Here is a 25693-nt window from a genome sequence, read left to right on the forward strand (position 1 = left end):
TGCTTTGCACTCCCGAAGGTCCAAAGTGTGGTCAGGCACTTTACTGGGCACTTTTTATGTGACTCGTATCTTTTGTGCCAACCCAGAGCAAGATGCACTGTTGTTCCCATTTCAGATGAAGAGAGTGAGGCTTAGTCAAATTGAGTAGACCAAGGGGACCCAGCCAAGGAAATGGTAGAACCAGAATTGGAATTCAGTTGTGACCCCCGCCTCCTCCCCAAGCCATGCCCCTGGGTGCTCTGCCACACGGCCAATTTTTCGGTCTGGATTAGCAGAGGAACCTGGGCCAGCCCCCTCTCTTGGTCCTTCACAGGCTGTCTGCCTGGCTCTGAAATCACCAGGTAACTTCCTGTACCTGGGGTTTTGTACTTGGATTAAATATGGCACTCCAGATTTTCATTGGGTGTTTCGTTTGTTGGTTAGTGGATTTCCTGACACATGCAGCCATGGCAGGCCGGGGGAGGAGCCGAGGAAGAGCACAGGTGACACTCAGCAGGGGCAGAAGAGTTATTCTTTCTCAAGCTGTTTACTGATTAACTCCCTTTGCCCCTGAAAGAGAAAGAAGAGTCAGCAGGGCTCAGAAGCCCTAATTAATTTGTGGTCCAACTGGGTCAGGGGGAATGACCCTGTGCAGTCCCCCCCACCCCACCCCGGGACATGTGTGTCACAGCTCACTAGAGCAGAGTTCCATGCCACTGGAGGGGAGGGATTCCAGCCCTGGTCCCCCACCCCACCCTCCTAGCCCAGGGGAGTAAGATCTCCTGTGAAGCCCATGTCTGCCTGTTCAGTCCTTCCTCCCTAGCCCTCTGGCTGGGCTCCTACTGGTGTTAAGTTGCCCCAAATACCCAGTCTCTTATTTCACATCCTCAGGCAAAGATCCTGCAGCCAAGGTGCCCTTTCAGCTTAGCTTTCCCATCGGCTGCTCGCTGACAGATAAGCTCCTAAGAGGGGGGAAGTGGGAGGGTGGACAGGTGGATAGAACCCAGAGCCCACGCCTTGTCCCTTTGTCATGGGGCACAGCGGGTCCTGCAGATCCCCAGTTTTGTGTTTAATGGGACGAAGCCTGTGGGTGGTGGCTAGCTGCCTGGCCCCAGTCCTTTACTGGCAAATGGAACTTGACTTGGCTGAGGCACAACTGTACATATGCTTAGGCTTTACCTTAGGGTGGAAATTGGAGGCTGAAAGTTTCTTCAGTGTCAAGAGACAAGGAAACTGTGTTGAATGTGTGGGCTGGGACAATGCAAGGGCTCCTGGGCCAGGATCTGTTTTTGCATAATCTGCCACGGCCGGGCCAAACTCCCTGTCCAGACCTTGCAGAGATGCTTCATTCCTTGGGCTGGAAGAAATTGAGACACGAGTGCTGCTGCAAGTCGGGAGGGGGAAGAAGCCGGTGAACAAAATGTTCCTGCGCCTGGATGGCCCAGCCACAGCACAGGCTGGGTCCCTGCAAGTCTAGCTGAAACCTTTCTCCTTTCTTTAGCCAATCTGTATCTTGAGCAACAAATGAGTTACTGCAGGATGAACTGGTTTTAATTTCTATCCCTTTCTCATTAAGTGATAGATGCACTTAGAAATGAGAGTGACCAGGAAGTCTGCACAGTTAGCTTTACCAGTCTCACAGTCTCACTGCTTCCTTCCCCCATGTTTGCAACCAAAGCTAATATCTTTGGGGATCATTATGTTAGGTGGAGTTAGTCCGTATTACAAACAGTCTCAGGTAATTTTCCCAAGAAGAGGTCTCCAGCCATGGCTTCCAAAGATAACCTTGTAGGTAGGTGCCGGAGTTACAGAACCCTAGAACTGGGCTTCTGTGTGTAAGTTGGTATCCAGAATATATTTAAAATGATATCCAGACTATCCAGAGACTGTTTAAAAATGTGTACAGAAAGGTAGCAATTAAATGTTTCTCTTGGAATAAGCCTGGCCTCTGCATTCTCCCAGGAGCCCTTGCCTAGGGAAGATGATTAAAAATAGATCTGAGTAGGGCACTTCCTGCTCGGCAGATGGCTGATAGCAAACGCTAGGGCTTGCAGCTGACCTTTCCTTTCTGAAATCTGCTCTGTGTTTCCATGATGCTAATTGAGTCCCTCTCTAGACCTAATCAAAGAGCTGATTGCAAAAAAAAAAAAAGAAAGAAAGAAAAGCCGGCTTGCCAGTCTTGGCTGGGCTCAGTTCATGGAGCAACTTTAAAGTGCTGGAATTTGCCTGGGAACACCCACTCTGTGATCCAACTGGCTGGTCCTTGTTTAAAAACTAACAAGTTCTGCTTTCAAATTTGCTGTCCAGTGCTGTTAAGGATCCCACACCCTCTCCACCCCCATCAATAAGGAAAAATCAGTGGATAGGGGAATGATAAGACTGCCCTGTGTTTGGATGTGTGCACAATAGTCAGTGCTCACCCACACTTCTAAACACAGTAGGTGCCCAAAAGAGAGACAGAGGCTTCTTGAGATTTGGCTTCTAGGCTTGGCTCTATGCCCGTCAGCTGTCTTATAAAACTCAGATAGTACTTAAGATAGTACCCTGAGTGTAGTATCAAACTATGGAAGTTATAAGATATTGTTGTTTCTCTTATTATGTAGCAAATATCTAGGGACCACTGCTGACTTCTCATTGAATTACTTCCTCCCCCAGAAAAGAGATGGGCACATAGATAGACTCATATTCGAAGCCTTCACGGTTTTCTTCACCCTCTTCCTCTCCAAGGAGAGCCTCTTGCTGGCGCGTAAGCATCCTGAGGGCAGAGCTGGCTCGCTGCATTCTTGGTGCTGAGCGAGGTCTGGGACACAGCGTCTCATTAAATATTTGTTGATTTATAATTATAAAGGCACAGCCTTCCTTCTTATGACCATATCACAAGATTCTGAGCCACATGTATATTCCTGGACATCTCGCCTTCTCTCCTTTTTTTTTTTTTTTTAATATCACGGACTGCGTTAGTGTGGAATAAAAAACCTTTCCCCTGGGAGATGATTTTCCAAGTACCTGATATTTCACAGTGTGCCTCAGGCTGTTCTGTTGGCCAGGGAAGAAGGTTGAGCACGAGAATAGGTGAAGGGGATTTAAGTCTCTGTCTTGAGGATGAAGGTCTTAGTGAGGAATTAGATAAAATAGGTCAGCTGATGAGCAGGAAAGACCTTCTATGCAGATCAACAGGAAGTCTAAAAGCGCAAGGGAAGAGGTCTAACTCTGACTCAGAAACGTTGGTTGAATGTGCGAGGCGTCTACTCTCTAGAGAATACGGACTCAGGATACTCACCCTTGCAAGAAACCTTACTCAGCCCCCTCATTTCATAGACGGTGCAACTCCCAGTTCAGAGGATCAGGGATCTGCCCAAGGACGTCATGCTAGTTGGAGACAGATGAGCTGGCCTCGCCTGGCAGCGATGGGAGTGGCTAGGCTGGTTATTGATTCTGACCCTTTGTGTTCCATTTCTAGAGGGAGTACTGAGACCAGTGCCCAGCTTTTGCAACCTGGCAAGCACCTAATGCTCAGATCTTTCCGACATACATACTCAAGTCTCTTTCACAAGAGCTCTTTGGCTGTGATTTCCTCGAGCCCCCCATTATGATCCTTTTAAGTAATAATGTCTCTTCCTTCATAACTGTTTCGTATAACTCTCCTCCTAAACCTAGTCCCTGGGGGGGGTGTATGAACACAGAGGTTAAATGTAGATGTATGCTAATACCCCCATGGGAGGAAAGGCTGATAATACTGGACAGCTGCCACGATGGGGAAGAGCACATTAATCACCCTGCTTTAGTTTGTATGTACAACCTGAAGCCCGATTGTTTAAATAAGGCCTTGTGCTTTGATTAGCACTTCCAAGAGAGGAAAGTGTTGAAAGTGTTTAGGGAACACCGAGTATGAAATGCAAAACCAGGGTACGAAGGCAGCGGTCAGCTCGGTGTGGGTAAAGCCATGCCGCATACAGGAAATTTGAAGGAGTTGGTGGAAGGAAGGGTGCTGCCACTTCTCGAGGGCCTGTCACAGGCCAGGCACTTTGCTCTTTGTAGGGTGCGTATTATATCCCACCTGGCAGAGGAGGAACCTGGCACCAGGAAGGTGAATGTATCCAACAGCATGCAGCAGAGACAGGGCCAGAACTGGGACTTGAATCTCGTTCATCTACTAAAGTGGGCGAAATTTAGCTTGTAGAAGGAAACCTTGCTGTGGCCAAGACAGCAGATGTAAAGCTATAACTTGAAGTGTTGTTTGGCACCAAAGGATGTAAGGATGAGGATTCCGGGAGCTCTCAGGAGACAGAGTTCAGCTCACGGAAGGAGTTTTGGTACTGTCAGGGCGGCTGGCAGTAGAACGGGCTTCCCGAGGAGGTAGGGAGTTCCCTATCCCTGCAAGTATTTAAGCAGAGGTTTGGTAGAAATGTGGACAAGAACCATATGCATCCATATGCTGAGTGGTTGACCTTGGGATGCCTTCAAATTCCAATGCTCTATGAAATTAAAACTGGATAAAGTCATATGTATGTTTTGGTCTTGAGATCTGCCACTCCACTCAGACTGCAATCCACTGCATGAGATTCCTAGAGATTGCAATTAGTTAAGTATTTCTCTTTCTGCAAACTCTACAAAGCATTCTTCTGGGTTCTCTGCTCGTTCTTTGCCATGAAGACCAGGTGCCAAAGAAAGAAGGAATATTAAAGGGCTTCTTTGCTTTTTAATTACCAACCCCCCCCCCCCCCGTTGTGAAATGAGACTCACTCATTCAGGAGTCAGCGGGGAAGGCTGTTTTCAGGCTCAGTTGTAGAAAATATTCTCTTGGTGGTCTTCAGTCAGCCTCAAACATTGTGGGTTTACAATTTTAATTTTATCTATTCACTCAAGAGTGACCAAGCTCTGGTGATGTGATTCAGTCTAACACAACTCCCAGGAAGCTAATTGGTAGACTAGAATTCTAACTCACTAATTTACCCTGGAACAGATAATCCTGAAAGCTTGGACTGTGTGCTATCTTCCTTGAAGGTAAACCCACTTGAGCGAGAGAATTAAATTTAGGCAGTTGCTAAGTAAATATGGAATCAGAGCAGAGGGAGGTGAATCGCCTAAGAGACTTTCATCAGTTCTGACAGCTTGATCCATCCTTCTTCTTCAAAGAGACAGATTTTCCAAGTGAACACGCTCTAGAAAAATCTTGGGACCTGGAATCAGAAGCTGTAGGCTTAAGTTCTGACCTTGACTTAACAAGCTATATGAAACCGGGTAAGTCACTGGAACAGCTCTGGACCTCAGATTCCTCCTCGTTGTTTTGGAGATTAATCAGTTAAGGGATGTGAAAGTGCTTTTATATCCTGAGGTCTTATGAACACATCAGTGTTAGTCTAATTCTGTTGGGCTTCTTTCTTTTAGGAAGGCCCTTGGACAACACCTTTGTCATTCTGTCTTCATTCTTCCTTAGATTTTGGAGCCAGACTACCTGGGTCTCTGTCATATATTGGTATTTGACCCTGGGCATCTGCCTTACTTTCCTCATCTGTAAAATGGGAACGATGAAAGTACTTGCCTGATCAGATTGTTGAGAGGATTAAAGTACCTGGCTGATGTGAAACAGTTTGAATCCTGCCTGGTATAGAGTGAGCCCTGTATAAATGTGAGTCATGACTCTTACTTCGCAATTTCCAATTTATGTAATGCACCACCTCAGTCTCATCTAAAAATTGTCTCCAGGTTCACTATAGTGATTGGTTGTTAGAAAATATTTGAAAGGCAACCCCCTCTCTAGCATGTGGCTTTCATCTTGGAAGGAAACCTTTTCTGTCCTTTTTGCCTGAATTGATTAGAGGGGAAGACTTGCCTTGAGAGTCTGTAGGTTTTGCTCACTGACTTCACGAAAATCCTTCGCAGTGTAAGGACATTTTCATTTGCCAGTGTCCAGATGGCGTTGGGAACAGAAGTGTAGACTGAAATATACCAGGGAACTGGTATGTTCTTCCCAGGTAAATTAACTTGCATTGTCTTTTTAACTTCAGCAGCTGATAGTGAATTGTTTTCAAAGGCATGAGAGAAATTTGAGTTCCATTATTTCAGTCCCCTAAAAGTTTTAACTTATATTTGAACTGCAAAGGGCCCAGCTATTAACAACTGGCTGCTGTTACATTTTAATTCCACCTCTTTTGCTCTGTAACCCAGAAGCCAGTCTCCATGTCAGGCTTTCTTCTGTAGAGGATGGGGACTGTCTGATTAGAGGAGCCCCATGCTCTTTATCTTGTGGAGAAGGCATGTTTTCCATGCTGCCTCTTTGGAGAGCAAGGAGGGAGTGCAGGTTGTTCAGAGCTGACAGCATCTGCTGAATTTGAAAGGCCTGGTCATTAAGTGACTTAGATCCCAGAATCTCTCCGGTTCTGCCGTAAAATGTGGCACCCAGGCCCTGCACCACCTTTTGTCTTTGCCATTCAGTTCCTTGCATCATTTGCATCGCAAATGCTCCCATGCCCTTGGAATTTTATGACTCCACACAGCGGACATTTCCTCCTTTAGAACCAGTCCCTTCCTTGCCCCTCCCTCCATCTGTTCTGGGAATTTGAGGGTGATTTTTGGGATCTGCCAAAGCTCAAAGCCACTGTAGGAGGGCGGGAGGTGGCCATGCTTCTGCTTCTAGGCAGCACACGTGGCTTTTTACCCCATCTCAAAAGTTCCTAGACAATAACGTGAGCACTTTCTGTAGACCATAAACACCTACAAATGGCTTTTGTTCTTTCCTGGTGACCTGTGTCCTAGTATGGAAGTCATACAGAGTCAGGAAACTCTTTCCTTATAATTAACCCAAGTCTCCCTTATTTCCATCTAAGTCCATTTCCTCTTGTTCTTATTGCAGAGAAGATGGGAGAAATCCCCTTTAATCTTCTTTCCTCCTAGCTAACCGTTCCGTTGCTCCTGGGTTCTGATTATGGAAGTTTTCATCGTTTTCATTGTTCTTCATTATCACCCTTCCCACTTTCTCCATGTGCCTCGTCGAGAGTGAAATCCAAAGATCCAGTATTATTTTGCTTTGGTTTCAGCTCTTTGGAATGGAGCCCGTGGTTTACTTTGACCCTGAATAGCAAACTCCACCAGGCCTGACCATGGATGCAGAAAAGAGTGAGGAAGGAGAAAGGACCGACCTGACCCTCCCCAGCAGAATGCCCGGTCTGTTGGGGTGGGGTGTTCAGCCAGTCCTCTTTTGTACTTCTGCTACCTTCTCGCTGAGTCAGCCTTTTCATCTGTCTTCTCCAGGCTCCAGAAAAGGCCAAAGAAGGAGGACAGGGAACCAACTCTCTTTTTCCTCTGCGCTTCCATTTACCTAGTGTTACTTCTTGGTCCCAAAAACCTTATGAAATAGGCATGGTTTCCATCTACAGATGTAAAAAAATGCGGAAACTGAGAGAGGCTAAATAATTCTCCCAAGGTCAAGTAGTTATTCAGTTGAAGTTGTAAAACCAGGATTTTATCCTGAATTTCTGAGCCAAGGCTAGATCCTCTCTTGTACGCAGATTTAAAGGGCTCGTCTAGCTCCTAGGTGTTAGTGCCAAGTAGTCAGGTGCTCCCCTCATCTCTGGGCACCTCCTGGGGCACGTACTCAGTTGCTAATGATTCACCTTCCCAGCGACAGGGGCTTGAGAGGGTCTGCTTCGTGCCAGGAGTACTTCATGCTTGAGTCTGAGTGAAGGAGGAGCCCACATGTTTGCTCTGTTGACGCCTACCCCAACAAATACTCGTTTTTCAGTGGTCCTCCTACTTTAAGAAAAAAATGCTGCCTTCCAGACCTTCAAAGGGGCCAGAAATCAGTGGTTTTGGCTACTAAACAGGAAACTCAAAGCCCTTTCCGTTCCTTTGAGCTGGCTGGAAGGGCTGGGCCTGGAATTATTACTTTCCTTTAAAGGACAGATGAAAAGTTTTGTGTAATTAAAAAAAAGCAAAACAAAAACAAGAAAACCCTTCCTGGAGTCCTGAACACCAGCCTTGGTTGATACACAACATGGTGAAGAGCTGCCTTGTTGCCTGGCAGTAGTGACAGCAAACAAATGTGTCTGACCGTCTGTTTGGGATCTCCTGGTCTGAAATTCTGTTTGCTTCATTCTGATTGCTTCCTTCACTTCCTCTCAGTCTCCCCACCTTCGGTACCACCCTCACCCGAGGGAGTGCCAGGCCGTGCCTGCTCGCGCCAGGCTGGGCCGGGCCCCACAGGATACAGCGCCCCAGCCGGGCTATTCTTGTCTGTGTCTATTTGTAAGATGCCTGTTGTTCTCAGTGAATGTTTTTCTCATCATAAATGTTGGCTTGGCAGGGGCCCAGCATGGAAGCCATGGTGGCAAAGCTTCCAGAGTCCTGCCCCCCCGGGAGTGCAGCTGGTCCTGAGGGCCAGGCTGAGGAGATGCGTTCACGGATGCTGTCGCTCAGGGGGTACCTGAATAGGTACTGCCACCAAGGTAGCCCTGTTTGGGTTCGGCACCCTCTGCGGAGTGTGGGCCTCTGCCAGCACGCTCTTGCGGAACAGGCCTGGAGGAACCGTGGTGGCCTCACGAGGCGCCTCTGGGCCTGGCTGGCGTTCCTCTTCTCTGCCGTGTGCCCTCCCCCACCCGACTCTCTAGGAATTCTAATCTGTGTCAGGCTAGACGAAGGTCCTCCAAGGCCCTGCCCTGAAACAGATCGGAACCCCCAGGGCAGTGACCTCCAAACGTTTAAGATCATAGGCTCCTATTAGTAAAATGCTCGAGCATATATTCCTAATATGCCCTTATGTCTGCTTACTTATAAATGATACACATCTGTCACCATGTAATATGCACACTATAAACGTGTATCTGAAGTTTTTATTTATAGTTTATGTAATGTAGAAGGCTAGAAGAAAGAATAAAACAATTGTACATTTGTTTCTAATCTTATTTTATTAAAAGTATATGTGATTGAATATGATCTTTTAAAACGTATCTTGGTTTATCACTTTCTGATTCAGTAATTCAGAGGTGTGTCCTAAGGAGAGTGCACTTCAGTGCTTCATCTTAACAGTTGTTCTTGCTGAAAACTTCCTTATAAAGAAGGTAGTTTCAAATGGAACGTTTGCATCTTTGAGCTTACAAAAATCATGATCCCCATTTTCAAACCCATCCACCAATTACAGAAAGGATTTTGCTGAACTTTGCAGTTGTTCTTGCAAACTTTTCATAAAAGTGTCTTTTGACAAGGCTTCAGACCTCTCTGAAACTCTGTTTGGAATACCTTTAAATAGGTCAGGAAATCTTACAATTCCTAATTGTACAAATACAGGAGTACAGTGTACAGAGATACAGGCAATTTTAGAGATGGCTGGTGATTTTTAAACTTTTATTGGATTTCACCAGTATGAGTAAATTTTACTGTATGTAAAATTTAAAATTAAAAAATCCTCTGAGTTTTGACAAATGCATAGTCTTACGCACTACATAAATTGAGATAAAAGTTCCATCTCACCTGTTATCCCTTGGAGTCAAACCTCTCCCCTTACCGTCACCTTTGGCAACCACTGATCTTAGCCTAATGCATTTCAGATTTTTCCACGACGTTACTTGTATCAGTAGTCGGTTCCTTTTTTGTTACAAAGCATTATTATGTGGACGTACTGATTTGCTTAACCATTCACGATACTTGTTTCCAGTTTTGGACGATTATGAATAAAGCTGCTGAAAACATTCCCATACAGAGAACATAGGTTTTCACCGTTGGGTAATTGAAACCACCAAGCTCTTGTTCAAATGGCTGTGCCATTTTTCAGTGTCTGAGTTCCAGTTGTTACACGTTCTTGACAACATTTTTTTTTTGTCAGTTAAAAAACTTTTTTTGACCATTCTAATAGGTGTGTAGTGATAGTGATACCTCAATTATGTTTTTAGTTTGCATTCCCCTAATGACTAGTGATGTTGAGTATCTTTTCATGTGCCTGTTTTCCATCTGTTTGTCTTTGGTGACATATGTTCAGACCTTTTACCCATTTTAAAATTAGATTTTTTGTTTTATTATTGAATTTGTTTTCTTATTTGCATTTTATATATTTTAGATACAAATCTTTTGTCTTTTATCTTCTTCCAGTCTATAACGTATCTTTTTTGTAATACGTATTATCTTATGAATTATGAATTATCTTATCTTTTCCAGTCTGCTTTCTTCTAGAATTTGTTTTCCCATAACCACCTTCTTCTAAGCTCTAACTTGAAGGTCTTGACAAATGATACTCTTGATTATCCATAGTGTAGGACCTTGGAATTATACGAGAATATAAGTTTGGAGCTGGAAGGGAACTTGGAGGTCAACTAGTCCAAATCCCTTAGTAAAATTAAGCCAAAAATAAATGAACTGTGGTAAATTTATAGACAGGAATATACTCAGCAGTAAAAAGAGAATGAACTATTGATATATCCAACAACATGGATGAATCTTAAAAGAATTATGCTGCTTGAAAAAAGCCAGACCAAAAAAACACTACATACTTTATGACTTCATTTATTTAAAATTATAGGAAATACAGACTCTAGTGACAGTAGGCAGTGGCTGCCTGTGGATGAGTGGGAAGGGGGGTGAGGAGGGAAGGGAAAGCTGGATTAAGAGGAGCTTGAAGAAACTTTGGGTGTGACAGTCTGTAATCTTGGTTGTGGTAATGGTTTCACAGGTATGCAGATAATAAGATTCATCAAATAGCACACTTTAAATATGCACGGTTTATTATTATATGTCAGTTATATACTAGTAAAGCCATTTAAAGAAAAAAAGGAAGTTAGAGGCAATTGACTCATGAAATAAATAATTTAATAAATAACCTACTGTATGCCACATTCATGCTATGTGCCCCGGGGGTTCAGAGAGAGACAGAAGACATGGTTCATGCCTCCCGGGAGCTCACAGTGTGGTGAGAGAGTTAGACAAATAACTAGACAGTTTAAATCTAGTATATCAAGAGCTAAGGGAAAGGAACAGACTGGGAGCAAGAGGCATCCAGTACATGGGTGCCAGTGGATGCCTTTTCCTGGGGAGGTTGGAGAAGGCCTTACCAAAGAGAGGAGGCTGAGCCCGGGCTTAGGATCAGTCAGGTGGAAGAGCCTCCCCATCTGAGAGAAGATTGTGGGCAAAGCTGGTGAAATGTACGTTCCAGGAATTGCATATGGTTCAGCCTGACTAGAGCAAAGGACGCAGTGGGAAAGTAGCAAGAGAAGAGGCCGCAGGGGTGGATGGGGCCAGATCATGAAGCTTTTGCTGTCCTGGCCATGCTTGGGTGACGTGTGGCCCAGAGGTGAACTAACAGATTGACCACATCTGTGGTCTGTATTACTGGGCCACTGTCTCATCCAAACACTTGGCATGGACTTCCAGGTTCCAGGTTTTGAGACACTCACATCCATCCATACTCAGTTCTAGTCTGGAGCCCTTATGCTCCCCAGGGATGTTTTAAGACCCAAAGGAAAGGACGCTGGTCCAGGGCCTGAGCAGCAGCTGGGGGACATCTGCTTGCTCCTTGGAGCTGCACCTAGGACCAAAGTCTTCTGGTGCATTTGTATGTTTGGAGGCAACCAGGAATCCAGCTGCCCCAAAGGCAGTTTTTTCACAAGTCAAGAATTTCGCCTTTCTCTCTAGTTGGCGGCACCAGTCCCTAAAGTCCTGTGCTTCTGACAATGACTGTCTAGTGTGCAGTGATCTGTGTCCTGTCCGGTTCGCTCCTACCCTTTGGTCATCTGTTAACCAGTCACCCCTGGATTTCTCCAGCCTCTGAATAACAGAGGTCATGAGAGAGTCCTTGGTCTGTTTGTTTATTTTTAGAGTGGTTTTTCAGAGCAGACTAGGATGTTTAATTCAGGGTACAGTTGTCAGACCACATTAAAAATGCAGCAGCGATGCAGGACATGGCTGGCTCATGTCAGCCAGACGTTTCAGTGTAACCAGAGGAGGAGAACACGACTAGGGCCTGTGTTAATGGAAGTAGACGTTGTGACGCCAGACTGCATGGCCGTCTCTGGCTCTTGCTCCCTGCCATCCTCCCGCCAGAAGAAAGCTCATTTTTAAGCCAGAAGTTAAAATGGGTTTGCTGTTTATTAACGAGCATTCCTGTGATCTGGAGATCAAGTGAGCGCTCTCTTGCTCCCATTTAGGAGATTGTAACTGTCATGGCATTTAAGACCTACAAGAAGCAAGACCAGTGAAAAGTGTGGGCTTGTTCATTTATTTTTGCCTGGGGGATTCTTTGCTGTCTTCTGCAGGGTTGGACCAATTGAGCAAGCAAAGATGCCTGTGCTGGTTTCCATGCCTTAGCCAACCCAAGGAAAGCTGTGGCCAGCACAGCTGGCGGAAAATAAGTGGATCCAGGAAAGACCCATGTGCATTAATTATATCTTCTTACCTGGGTTGGTGAAGAGAGTCCAGGTGTGGGCTGGCCTGGGCTCTGTAGATCCATTTATGCTGCCCTCTCTTCCCGCCATTCCTTCTGCCAGCTGGACTGTTAACTGGCTCACTGCTCCCTTTTTGCCGTGTCAATCCAGCAAGGTCATGACTGTTGTGATTTGGGGCTGGTTTCCCAAATGGGTGGGAAAAATGGATCTCTAACTATTGTTTTGTTTTCTTGCATTTCAGTCGTTCCAAGGAAGTCAAGGACGAGCATACCTCTTTAACTCAGTGTGAGTATCTCTGAATGGTATATTCATTGTTCAGTTCAAATTTTTGAGGGGTGGGGAAAAAACAATACTCAATGACAATTAAACAGTGGACCCTGTCCTCTCTGCCACACACACACGCGCGCACACACACACACAGAAAACCCCATGGGGCATTACTCACCACAATTGGTAGCCAGCCATTCTTGGGGAGTATTTTTTGGCAGCATCTTTGGCTAAAAATCGTGTATCTGCTACCCCTGGTAGGCACATCAGAGGGCTGTAGTCTCACAGGGAAAAGCTGAACCTCAACACGGACGTCTCAAAACTAGATCTAAGAGATGTCACTGAGGGAGAAAAGGAGGGCAAACAGAAGACACGGGGATCTGCTGAGGGGCTGAGTCTGGGGGGAGCCTTAGCGAGGTGAAGCCAGTGAAGAGCCCCCATCCCCTCCTGGAGACACACAGTCCTTCGCAGCCCTCAGTCATCGCTGGGAACATCATTTACAGCCTGCTCCTGGAAGGCAAGCCTGACAGATTGTGAAAGTGGAAATCTAGCATGTTCAGCTTGAGATAGCGGGTGCTCTGTGAAGGAGTCTAGTATGTTTGATAGCCGGGGCTCAATTATCCTTGTGACCAGGACAAGACTGTGCCATCGTGATTGTTGCCTCTGGCCGCACTCAGTCCTCAGGAAGCTCCGAGGACCTGTGCTTGTGGCTGTGGACCAGCGTGGTTGTCTGTTTGTCCCCTCATCATCAGACTAGAAGCATTTGTGATGCATTTGCAGGATCAACTATGAAGACTATTTTTAGTAGACATGTTGCACCAGAACTTGCAGATCTGAAATTCATCTCAGTGGAGATGTTTCCATGTGACTACCTTTAGGGGGTTGTCACTGGTTTCAGTTAGAGACAATGCTCTTCATGTTGGCTTCCCTTCGGGCAGCTGTACTCAGTTAATTTTGTGCTGGAAGTTCAGCTTGAACAACTGACGACGAGCATGTGCCTGACCCCTTGCGCTCTCTCCCTGTCCCTTGGTACAGAGTTAACGTGGGCTGTGGACCTGCGGAAGAGCGTGTGTTGCTAACAGGACTGCACGCCGTCGCAGACATCTACTGTGAAAACTGCAAAACCACTCTGGGCTGGAAATACGTAAGTACTGGGGAGTCTGGCTGGTGGAGAGGGGGCCCTGAAGGAATCAGCCAAGAGCCCTGCACTGAAAGAATGCTTTCTTCTACTTGCTTCCTGTGGCCTTGTGGGATTATCTTTGACTAGATGGGAAACTGAGCTCAAAGAGCAGTTCCTGGCATACTCTTGTTTATCACACTCGTTCCCTTTTCACTGACAGTCCACCCCTCCTACTCATTCTTTCCACTGCTCCTGACACACTCCTGACACACTCCTGACTCACACACACAGACAAACTTCCCGATTTGATTAGAAATAATAATAGTAGGGCATAACATTTCCTGACAGCTTACTGTGTTCCAGGCATACATTATTTTATTTACTCTTCACAGACTCCCTAGAGGGTATATGGTATTTTAATCCCTGTTTTATGATTGAGGAAACGGAGGCTTAGGGAGGTCGACAGTATGTCCGGTGTTATCTAGCCATTACATGGCCAGACTGGGATAGGAGTCCAGATTAGGGGGTCTTGTGGAAAAATGTGTTACAGCTCGGTGTTGAAGTTCAGTTGTGACAGCAACCTGGATCCTGGCGAGAGACCAAGCAGCACTCGGAGAGTTGGAGAACTCAGGTTTATTACTCCAGCAGGCTCAGAGGAGTTAACACTCCAAACTCTGGACCCTGTCTGTAGGTTTACACAGGCCTTTATAGGCTGCCAGTTTTACACTTTGCAACATCAGAGGCAAATAAAATATAACAGAAGTTGACCAACCAGGAACAAGCTTTGTAGAAATAGACCAATCAGGAGTGAGAGAAATAACCAATCAGGAGTGCACTCTGTGCAAATGAAGTACTACAAATGGACCAATCAGAAGTTAGGGAAGTGGACCAATCAGAAATGAGAGTAATAACCAATCAGGAGTGAAGGAAATGACCAATCAGAAGTGAGCTCGGAACGAATAGAATTTTAGCGGTAAGTAAGCCATTTCAGAGGCAAAAAGTGAGATAGAGCCTCTGGGCCAGGGAACCAGATGGTGCCTGCAAGAGTAGTGGCCTTGCTTGGGGGTCCTGCCGGTCTTTTTATGGGGCTTCCCGCCTCATTCTGACTACAGAGCGCATGTTCTTTGATGCTCCAGTTAGTGTCCCCAGCACTTCGCATAGGTCCAGCCCTGTGCTAGGCATCATCAGACATTATGTGAATTAATGTCTGCTGTCAGATAAAGTCATGGCTGGACTTTCCCAACTACACATTCATTGTTTAACTCAACAGATATTTTTAACATCTTCTGGGTACCTAGGAGAGTGAGCACTCCTTTGCCAGGGTGAGAGGAGTTGTCTGGGTTCAATGAAAGTCAACCTGCATCATTGTTGTTGCCGCTTTTATCTCTTCACAGTGCTTTTCTTTGCCCTCTCTGTCATTGTGGGGATTTAACAAAAAAAGAAAGAAAGAAAGAATCTTCCTATCTCTGGGAGGGCAGTTTATACATAAAATGCCTCAAGTGCCCCATCCTGTCAGTTGCAGAGGGTCAGTGTGGGGGATGGCTCATGGGACCTGTCATTAGCCAGCTTGGCCTGAAGGAGTAGTCATAACCCCCTGCAGAGCCCTAACGATGCGTCAGTGTCCGTCTGTTGCTTGTAACAAATGCACCACTCTGCAGGGCTTTGAGAGGAGAGGAGATTGTGCCTTTGTGGGAGCAGAGAGCACAGGGGAAAGCTCTGTGCCTTCTGCTCCTTCTTGCTAGGACTCTAAAACTGCTGTAAAAATACGAGTCTATGTGAAAAAAGATGTTGAGCAAAAGAAGCCAAACATAGAAGTATGATTCCATTTAAATAAAGTTCAAAAATGCGAAACTCTTAAAAAAAGATTAAAGTAAAAAATCTTAAGAACTGCTGCAGCTAGAGTCTGCAGTGGAGCAGCACTGCCTTTAGTTTCCATCTTTCATGTCTTCCTTGAAATGTTCAGAATGACAACGAAAAAACCTGGACGTTGTATTTCATGATGCCAGGAAGGTTCAGCTACAGCTTCCTATGGGAGAAACTGACCTTGGCCATTCTGCTCCCCGTCTAAGACCACTAGCCCCCTCTGTGTGATCTGGGGGCCACAGTTCTGGCTTTGATTGTCCAGAAATGTTCTGCCCCTTTATTTCCCAACTTCTTAGTTATCTTATTCCTTGAGGATGTGCTGGATTCCAGACAGAAGATAATCTCAGTTGGTTGGTTTTGCTACTTAACTTCAGGCATAAGGATTCACTTCTTCGACAGAGTTGGTTTTTTTTTTTTTTTTTTTTTTTTTGTCATTAAACTTTATTTTAATGGGTCTCAATTCTGTGACAGATTTTTGGTCAAGTTGTTTCCATTAGATACTGATTTTAAAAACTAATAACTTAAAGCTGCCCCCCCCACAAAAACAAATGGTCCACGGAATAGTCTCCATTCCTTCTGAAAGGTTTTACAATGTGTTGTTATCATTAACCAGTCTTTTACTGTTAAACTTAAATGGCCAATTGAGACAAACAGTTTTGAGTCCATTCTTCCACCGCTGATTAAAACTGGGGTGGCAGGTATTGGGGATAATATTCATCCTGCCTTCTGAGCTTTCTGGGCAGACTTGGGACCTTGCCAGCTTGACATTTTGCAAGTGCCCTGTGCTTGGGGAGTGTTGAATTTTTTTCCTTTTTTTTTTTCTTTCTTTTTTCTTCTCTTTCTTTTGTTTTTATTTTTGTTTTGAGTTTTTTTGTTTGTTTAATAGGGGCCCACTGTCACTTTCCTTTAGTTTTGTTTTTTCCTCCCCCCACCCGCTTCCCCACAAACACACTACTGTGGAACAATAGATCTTATTCCCAAACCACATTCCTTTGTTGTGTACATATCACACGCACACACACAGACGGAGCTGGGGGATAATGAGGTGTCAGGGAAATTACTGCTGAGCCCGCAACTCCTGTATGTGTGTGGTGTTTGCACTTTCTCTCGGTGCCCCTCCGCTCTCCACTCTGTGGAATGGTCCTCTGTTAACAAGAGACTCCAGTCTGAACTCTCATTCTGAGACCTAGAATCCCTGAACTCTAGAATAGGAGATACAGTTCATGTAAATGCTGCCCAGAACCTACTGACAGTAGGATTTAGCTGCCTCCTAATTTGTGGGACTCAGGAGGGAGAGCTGAGGTCCACTGCTCTGCACATCGGGCATCGCCATCTGATGGCTCTCTGAAGCCCAGTGTTTTTCAGATGATGCACCAGGATGTTTTATGTGTCTATGTGTGCAAATAGAATATCACCTTAATCTTACACTTATGTGGGACTTCTTTCTGTGGGGCTTATTAGCTGGGAGAGCCTGCAGTGCTGAAAGTTTCAGATGATAACCTCCCAGCTGGTTTGTATTGGGTTTTCCCTCTGGAAGCCTGGCAGCTGCGTAGGGCTCGAGGGCGGCCAGGTTCTTCCGCCTGGAGTTCTCGCAGCTCCTGTCTCCCTGGAGAAAGGCAGTGAGGGAAAAACAAAGTTAACACTTCTGACGTGGAAATAGCAAGATAAGAAATGGAAAAGAGACCCATGTTTGGCCTCACAGTATACTTTGTTTCTCTCCCTGCATGTCTTCTCTAAGCCTAACAAAGCCCAGTTTAAAATAATGACAGGGAACTTGGTGGATACAGCCATAGGGCAGATTTCTGGTTAGCATCAGCAACCAAGTGCCCCTGAGATTTTATTTATATGTATAAATATTATAATCTATTCATTCATTCATTTAGCATTTATTATTAAAGATCTGTTATGTGCCAAGCGGTTTCTAGGCACTAAGGATATATCAGTGAACAAAACATGAAAATCTCTGCCTTCCATGAAGTTTATATTGAGGCAGTGGGAGGCAGACAATACACAAAATAGGTATGCACGTTATACTGCATGTTTGAACGTGACAAGTGCTGGGGAGGAAAATAAAGCAGGACAAGACGGAGATACAGGGAAGGATTGCTGCAGGGAAAGTGGTGATTTTCAGTAAAGTCGTTGGGAAAGAGCTGACTGAGATGGTGATGTTTGGGCAAAGAAGCGAATGAGCAAAGATCCTGAAAAAACCCGATTGCAAATACTGAGAAAATATTTAGAATATTTAAATCATGTCTGTTTAAATTTAGAATATTTAAATTTAAAAATATTTAAATTCTCTTGTAAATGTTGTGGAAGTCCTGGCATTGCCTCAGTGCTGTAGTTAAGCGAAGGGGACATAGCGTGCTTGAGTGGTGGGAATTCTCTCAGGGCATCTGTGTGGAGCTGGGGCCAGGCGTCAGTGGTCCTGATGCCTGTCATTGGCCCCACCTTTGCTCCAGCAGTCACCTGGTGTCTTTTCTCTTCCTTTGTGTTTCCTAGGAACATGCCTTTGAAAGCAGCCAGAAATATAAAGAAGGCAAATACATCATTGAGCTAGCACACATGATCAAGGACAATGGCTGGGACTGAGCGGAGAGTGTCTCCCCAATCCAGTGTCCGCGTGAACGCCATCCAACCGAACATTCTACCCAAGCGTGAGAGAGTGACTGAACACTTGGTTCCATCCATTTAGGGGCCTTGCCATCTGGGGCATTCTCCCACCCTGACGCCATCTTTCTGGTGACCGGCCTCTAAATCGCTGTCTCTCTGTCTCTTTGCTTTGTATCTGTTTGTGAGTTGATCCTGGCTTCTCTCTCTGTTCGAGTGTTGGCTGAAAACGAAACAACAGAAGGAACAGATGTCTGTCCGCATGGCGGCAGCCCACTTTGAGAAGGGCCCCGAGGCCCAGGAAGAGCTGCCTGATGGCCCCTTATCAGGAGAACAGTGGCACAGCACGGGGGTGTGAGGACGAGGGAACCGCGAGGGTCCCGGGGTGGGGAGGGGACGGGAAGGGAGAGGTAGGAACAAAATTGTGCTGCTCCTGGAGACCTGGTAACTAGGCTTGAAATGGACAAAGAGAAAAAAAAAAATACCTCATGGCTGCATTCTCTGATCAGAAGCTTCTGCTCCTGACACCAAATGTGCCAGGTTAGTGGATGAGCACAAGAAATAGCCCTCATTCCAGCTGGTGGGGCAGGCGCCCGGTTCTCCTGGGCCGAGCCGGGGAGTGTCCTGGCAGCAGTGAGAGACTCGGCAGAAGCCCAGGTGGTTCTGAGGACCCTGATGCCTCACTGCTCCTCTGGATAATCTTCTTTGCCTCTTCAGCCGCTGTACAGGGGAGGGGACTGCCATTTGCAATGGGTGCAAGTTCCAAACATCCCAAAGGCTTTGACTAGCAACCAAGTAAAATCAGTAACTAAGGAGAACAGGGAACAAAGCGGGGCGGGGTGCTGCTTGGGAGCTCCTGCAGAAGTGGTTCAGACAGTGGGCCAGAGAAAATATGAAGCAGAACCAGTTAGCAATTCTGCCTGACCTTTCTTCTGAACCTTAATAAGAGAAGAGCATTGTGGCAAGGAAGTGGGGTGGGGTAGGGCATTGCCGGGAATAGTTTAGGTTTGAACCATTACAAGTCAGGTGCATCTTTCTTCTTTGGTTTGCTATGGCTTCACTGACATCAGCAATTCTTTGTACGTAGAGTTTGGGGGTGTTTTTCTCCAGTTCTGTCGTGGTAGATCGTGGAAAGCGAAGTCCCAAGGCTTCGAGCTTAGTGATAACCTGGCTGGCAAATTCCTCATGCTCCTCCCCGTTCTCCTTGTTCTTGTGTGGGGAGAAGTCTGTCAGTATGTTCCAGCAACGAGGATGGCTTAGATTTGATGTCAGACATCCAGTATTGCCACCCACCCCACCTTCCCCATCCGAAGTTGTATCAGGGAAGTGGAGAACAAATCCCTGTAAGACTCATGAGAGAGAGAGAAGTTCGTTACATTTAATCAACACTGTGAAGTCTGTTCTACAGCAGTTTAGCCAGTACGCCTTGCATGACGGAAAACTCATTTAACTGAGTTAATTTCATCGCTTAGGCCGGAAATACTATTATTGCTAAGATATGTGTAGGTTATGTTAGGTAATTCTCAGCATTTCATTCCCCAAGTAGGCTGAGCCCGTAAGGAAAGTTCACCTGAAAAGTCACAACGGAGTGAGTTCGTGGAGACAAGAATCTGTAAACTTCTTACCAAGATTAAAGCAGCCAACCCAGGACGTTGTCAGAGTTGCACCGCATTTCCAGAGGCAGTGAGTCTCTTGAGGAAATGCCCTTTTTTGTGTCTCTGTGCTGAGTACCGAAGGAGGGCCCCGAGGTGGGGGTGGTCCTGCCCTGCAAGCTGGGTACCCCAGGGTTAGCAGTAGCATTTTTTTTCCCAACTTTTACATTCCTAAGCTGGCTTGCCAGCACAGCAATCAGATTCCCCCCTCCATCCACCCTGAAGGTAGTGGCCCTCATTTACGTATTCTGGTTAGCCCCTTTACTCAGGGAGAGTCCTGGCTGTGGGCAGTCCTTTCCATAAAAAGAAAATGGGGGTTAAACATGGGTAGGTGTTTTATCTTGAAAACTGAAAAATGGAGTGTGGTTACACAGAAACTGGACATGGGGTGCCCTAGAATTTTCAAGGGGCAGAACAATGTGCCACTGTTCTTCCGTGGGGATGGGCCTCTGCCTGTTGCATGGATCAGAGCAGACCCTGGTTCTGGTGTTTTGTCAGTTACTATCCATTGAGTAGCCAGTGGGTGCAGGGCACCCTACTTGGTGCGAGAGATCTGAGCAGAATGTTGGTTTTTCTGCAACTACAGGGGAATTTAAAAAAAAAGAAAGAAAGAAAGAAAAAAAAAAAAACTCATTAGGCTTTCCCTTTGTGTCAATGAAACCAAAAGTGCTTCTTATAACTTTAGCTCCATTCCTGGCTTGTCTGTCTAACATCCAGTAGTATTGGAGAGATGGAGATGCATCAACTCAAGGCCTCAGTCAGTTCATTTTTTAATTTCCTCACCAAATTATCGACTCAGAGCATAACCAAAGACCTCGTCCATTCACCCCTGGTCGGTTCGGGGAATTGGAGTTCAATGGGAAAGCTTGGGTGGGGTGCGGGGAGTAGGGAAGGGGAGAGGGTGACGTGGGGAAGGGAAAGGCATGAAGTTCTATACCTCAGCCAGCAGCTGCCTTCATTTTCAACTGAAGTCCAGCCGTCAAACTCTCGTTCCATCTCCCCTGTGCCACCCCGGGTCACATGGCCTTGGCGGCCCAGAGTTACAACCAGCCCCGCGCCCCGGGATATTAGTCTCAGGCTGCTGATGGGTTGACTGGACATAACACGAATCACAGCCGAGCTTGGTGTCTGCAGATTGTCAGCTGGGCCTGATTGAGTGCTCCCCCAACTCCTATGACAGTAAGATCCTGGAGGTAGGATGGAGTGTATCTTTACTGGTGGATCAGTGTGTGAAAGAGAGGTATCCCCTTTACAAAAAGATTTGCAAGTGGATATATAAGAAACAGTTGCTTGTGAAATATACTTTTGTAAATAATATTTAATTTTTTAAATAATATATTTGGTGCTGTCTTCTCAGATCCCCTGAGAGCACTTTTTATTTTCATTTTTAAATTCTGTGGTTTCCTCAGCATTTCTTGAAGTATATTTTAAGGGAAACAGTGATTGATCACCAATACACTCTTTTTTTTTTAAAAAAAGATCTCCATCACTTTAGTCTGGACGGAGGCAATAAAGCAGTGCCTCTCTGCATTTTTTTCCCCAGTGGAACAGACTCTGCAGTACATTACCAGATTGAGAATTAAAATATTTTCTTGGCCCATTATTGGCTAGAAAAGAAAATAAATAAAATCAAATAAATTTATCAACTTAGAGTGATTCCTCTTGTTGGAAGAATTTCCAACAGATGGGAGTCTTGTTTTTAAGTATGTGTCTGTGTGTCTGTGTGTGTGTGTAAGCACTTTGAATTGTGCCTCCTGTTTTCATTTTTAACTGGGGACACTATACCTACAGTTTACACCTTGGGCACATAAGATTTTTCTTCTCTTTCACTCTGGTGGTTGTTTCTGAGTGGACCAGCAGCACAGACCTCGAGGATTTTGTGTTCCCGAGCATGGAGCTGTTGCCTGTTGGCCCCTTTGTCTCTCTTTGTGTGCTCAGCTTTTACAGACTGTAAGGAAGTTAGTTGTTTGTGTTTCTCACTGAGATGTGAGTGTACTCATCATGGATCCAGGGCTCTCATCGTGGAAGCCACACCATCCACATCATGTTAAATGTAAAGTTGGTCTGGGTTGAAGGAATGTCAACATGATACACATACCTTGTAGGTAAACAGCTTTTTTTAAAAGTTTTTTTTTAAGGTCAGATTGCCTCAGGTTCAGGAAGAGGCTGGGAAATCAAATCTTGAACACAGTCAACTTACATATTTTAAAAAAGAGTCTGTCTCGAACGAGAAAACATGCTAGTGGTCTAGGTAGAGGAAAGAGATATTTAGTATTCAAAATAAAAATACAGTCATGAAATTCTGCCAGCAGTGAAAGGTAAAGCCAAGAAGAAACAAGCTGTTCTCATATTACCAAATTCTATCTGCCGTGTGTTTCTCTATAACATTTTGGTGAAAGTCAGTGAGTCAGTTACCTTTTCCAACCTGCAGAGACTATCTTTCAGTACAGAATCTGTCTATTTATGCCTGTGTTTACAAACTGTATTTGTTGGGTTTGGGTTTTGTTTTTCTTTTATCTTTTTTTTTTTTTAGTGGCATTTCCAGGTCACTTTGCTTCAATAACAAAGATGATTTTTTTTTTCAAATAATTTGTCTTCACCTTTTCCTGTATTTGTACATAGTGATTCAGTATTAGAGAAAAGTGCATTGTTTCTGTCATACTTCCAATCTGTGTTGGTGCTCATTTGAGAAAATAAAAGTTTTCAAATATTAATTCTTTGCAGGGCTCATTTGTCTCAATTGACCCAGCAGTTCTGTATCTTGCCATTTACCATTTAAAGTAACTGAAAGGCCTGCAGGAGGTCCTGTTAAACCCCATTCACAGATCTGTCAGCTGAGACCCTGAGGGGTTATATTCTCCAAGGACAAGTTGGCTGATTAATGAATACAAATCAGGTCTCCTGCTTATGTACAAAAACTTCTGGCTTTAGAGATCAGAAGTGCAGGAGTGACCTTTTATCATTTCTGTCTACTGAAGCCCATTTTCTTAGATTCTGCAACCTTTTTTTGTTTATGCTGGTTTCTTTGGTGGAGATAGAATTGCATTAGATGAAGGGGAAAAAGAAGCAGAACAACAAAATAATGTCAAAAAGAGGCAGCATTATCTCTGAATGATTGGCTAACAAAGGGAGATAAATACTCAGTTACAATGTGTGGAAAATCAAGTCTTCTCACTCTCTGGACAAATACTAAGCATCCATTAGATTTTAACTGGGCAAGGCAGATTCAACCATCCTGTAAAGCAGCTGTTTTTGTTTCCCAAGTATGTTTCCTCCAGTCTCGTCCATGTGCACACACAGTCTTGCCTATCCAGCCATTGTAAGAACAGTTTAGTATTCTGGTGGCCTCATTTAACAGGCCAAACCAATTTGCCTGGACATCATCAACTCATACTCAATTTTAAAGCACTTTTTCAAAAGCTTGCCTCCATAACTGGTGAAGTTCCCACCTAAAGCAAAGACTGCATTAAAGCTACACGCATTGAGGCGTTTGTGTGTTTTCACATTGGCGATAATATTTTAAAAGTCCTATAAAATAGGAAATACCTTCTCTACTCTCCTAGAATTTTTACTTGCCCGTTCTGGGCCCACCTACAGTTGACTTTTGTTTGTCCTTGAGTGCATTATCTTCTTCCTGTGACCTGTTTTGGTTCGGTGGCTATGCCTGTTATCATTTCTTTGTTTGCCTTTGGCAGGCAGGGAGGAGAGAAAAGATAACGTGTGTAGGAGACAACCAGTCTCAAACCAGCCATGTTTGGATCCCTCTCACCCTTCCAAGCTCTCATAGCCTACGGGGGCTGTCTTGGAGTTCAGGCTGGAAGAAAGTGAGGGGAGAGCTCTAATGTTCATTGAGAGCCTGGTTTGCATCAGACTCTGTGTTGGGTGCTTAGTGTATGTGACTTAAGCGGTACAAGGTACTTCCTAGGAGCTCTTAACCACCTGTAGGAAAGCAATGACAAATGCTGATCATCTGCATTGGGTAGCTGATGAAATTGAGGTTTGTAAGGTTTCCTAGCTAATGACAGGGTCAGGAATCATAGCCTGTCTGACTTCACAGCCCTGTGTTCTTTCCCTATATCATGCTCCCAATTTCAGCCTCTTTTCCTCCAGCCCTAATTCTAGCGTGGCTTCACAGGACCCTTACCCAGTCTGCCTACCATGACTGCTTAGTAAGTAAGTGTTCGGGGGATGCAAAATAGAAAATTAATGTAAACAAAGCCACAAAGTTCATTGCTACCTGAAAGGTATCATGTATTCCATAGCTGAATATAATAAGCGGGGCTTTATTGTTTTTTAATGCCCTGCAGTGGATTACATATGTCATCTTTGGCCTCTCAATAGCAGGTATTTACTGAATTAATGTGAATGGTGGAGAATTGGCAGCATAAAAAAATCTGTTTAACATGTTAGTTTCCCTAAGAGAAGAATGGAGAAGTTAGCGTTAAATGTTACATGAAGTAAATGGTCATACCATGAACAGTCAGCTTATTAATTTGCATTTATTTATTCAGATAGCACTTTTTGGACATCTAATGAGCCTAGTCCAGGCAAGAAACTAACCCCAGAGAGCAGAAAATCAGGGGTACTAGATGTGCTGAGTGAGAACAAAGGATTATGCATGGCCTTCCCTACTGTTGGCCAAACATCCAGCCACATGGACCACCACCCTCAGGCAGCTGTTTCCTGCAGAAGCAATTGCTCATAAATCCTTTAATCTGAACCCAATAAATGGCTCGTGTCCTAGAGCAGGGCACAGGGCAAGCACTGAAATTAGAGCACCTGGTTTCAAATACTGGTTTCCCGTAATAAAAAGGCAGTCTATGGAAAGGGCTAGCCCAGTGCCAGTGAGGAGACAATAATAAAATGATTGTTACTATTACGAATTGCTTAAGTCTATTTTGACTTTGAGAATGGGATAAAGAAGACTATTGTGTTTGCTCTGTGTGTATATTACTTGTTTAATTTCTCAACAACCCTGTGAAGCAAACACCCCCATTTTACAGAGGGAGAAACTGAGGCTCTAGAGAGCATGAATAACGCGTCCCTTAAAGAGCTGGGATTTTTAACTCTTGCTCTGATTCTGAAGCCCACACCATGTCTGTGGCCCCAGTCAGCCATTCAGGAAACAGGAGTAACTATCAAATAGGAAACTTTCTGGAAGATCAGACTCAGCACACACCCAAAATGTCATGGCTATTTTGTTCACTCTTATTTTACTTTTTCATGAAATGGAAACCCTGGCTCTTACATTGGAAGCCAGGAGCTCAGAACGGAGGAAGAGTTGTTGTATTACGCTTTTACTTTATAGGATTTCAGGCCTGTGATTGCAACTATGACTTTTTTTTGTTTCTCTTGAAGGGAAAAGAAAAGAAAAAAGTGTTACTTTCAGTTGTTCAGACTGATTTAAAAAGATAAAACTTATCAGTGCGGAAGTAACTAAAGTATTCTAACACATACCAACATCTCTATGGGGCAATTTGGGGCCGGTGCTCCAGGCCAGGTTGAAGAAGCCAAGGATTAAAAATTCACATTCTGTGAAGATTCCTCTAATTCCCAAGTACTGTGGGATCGTTTTTTTGATGAGAGACAGAAGAGCTAGAGAAGCTGAATTTTTCAAGGCATTTGCAAATTATTTGAAAGCTCTGATAGAACTATGGAGGTATATTTATTTGGAATTAAATGTTCGCGATTTATCCCACGCTCAGATCTTAGCAGGGTCAGATGGAAAGGAGGCTGGCTTCGGAGTTGGACAGACGGGGATTTGAAGCCTGACTGCCCTCTTAGACATTGGTCTATGAGAGGGAGGGAGGGAGAGGAAGTCACTGCAATTCTCAGGACTA

General features: G+C 44.8%; 1 protein-coding gene across 7 annotated transcripts in view; it reads left to right on the forward strand.

The window, feature by feature from the left end:
- The window catches only part of YPEL2 (yippee like 2), an 80593-nt gene that overhangs the window by 36865 nt on the left and 18035 nt on the right, over window positions 1-25693 (forward strand). For 6 of the 7 annotated variants that reach the window (XR_012060166.1, XM_072940232.1, XM_072940233.1 and 3 more), the window contains exons 3-4: window positions 12586-12629; window positions 13647-13755. Coding sequence is in view for 6 of the 7 variants with exons in the window: in XM_072940232.1 (XP_072796333.1) it covers window positions 12586-12629; window positions 13647-13755 (153 nt within the window). In the remaining variant the exon portion in view is untranslated. Of the gene's footprint in view, window positions 1-12585; window positions 12630-13646; window positions 13756-18093; window positions 22568-25693 lie in introns of those variants that run through there. The other variant, XM_072940238.1, reaches the window with a different exon arrangement.

The sequence above is a fragment of the Vicugna pacos genome, chromosome 16 (genome assembly GCF_048564905.1).
Source record: "Vicugna pacos chromosome 16, VicPac4, whole genome shotgun sequence".
Taxonomy (NCBI): domain Eukaryota; kingdom Metazoa; phylum Chordata; class Mammalia; order Artiodactyla; family Camelidae; genus Vicugna; species Vicugna pacos.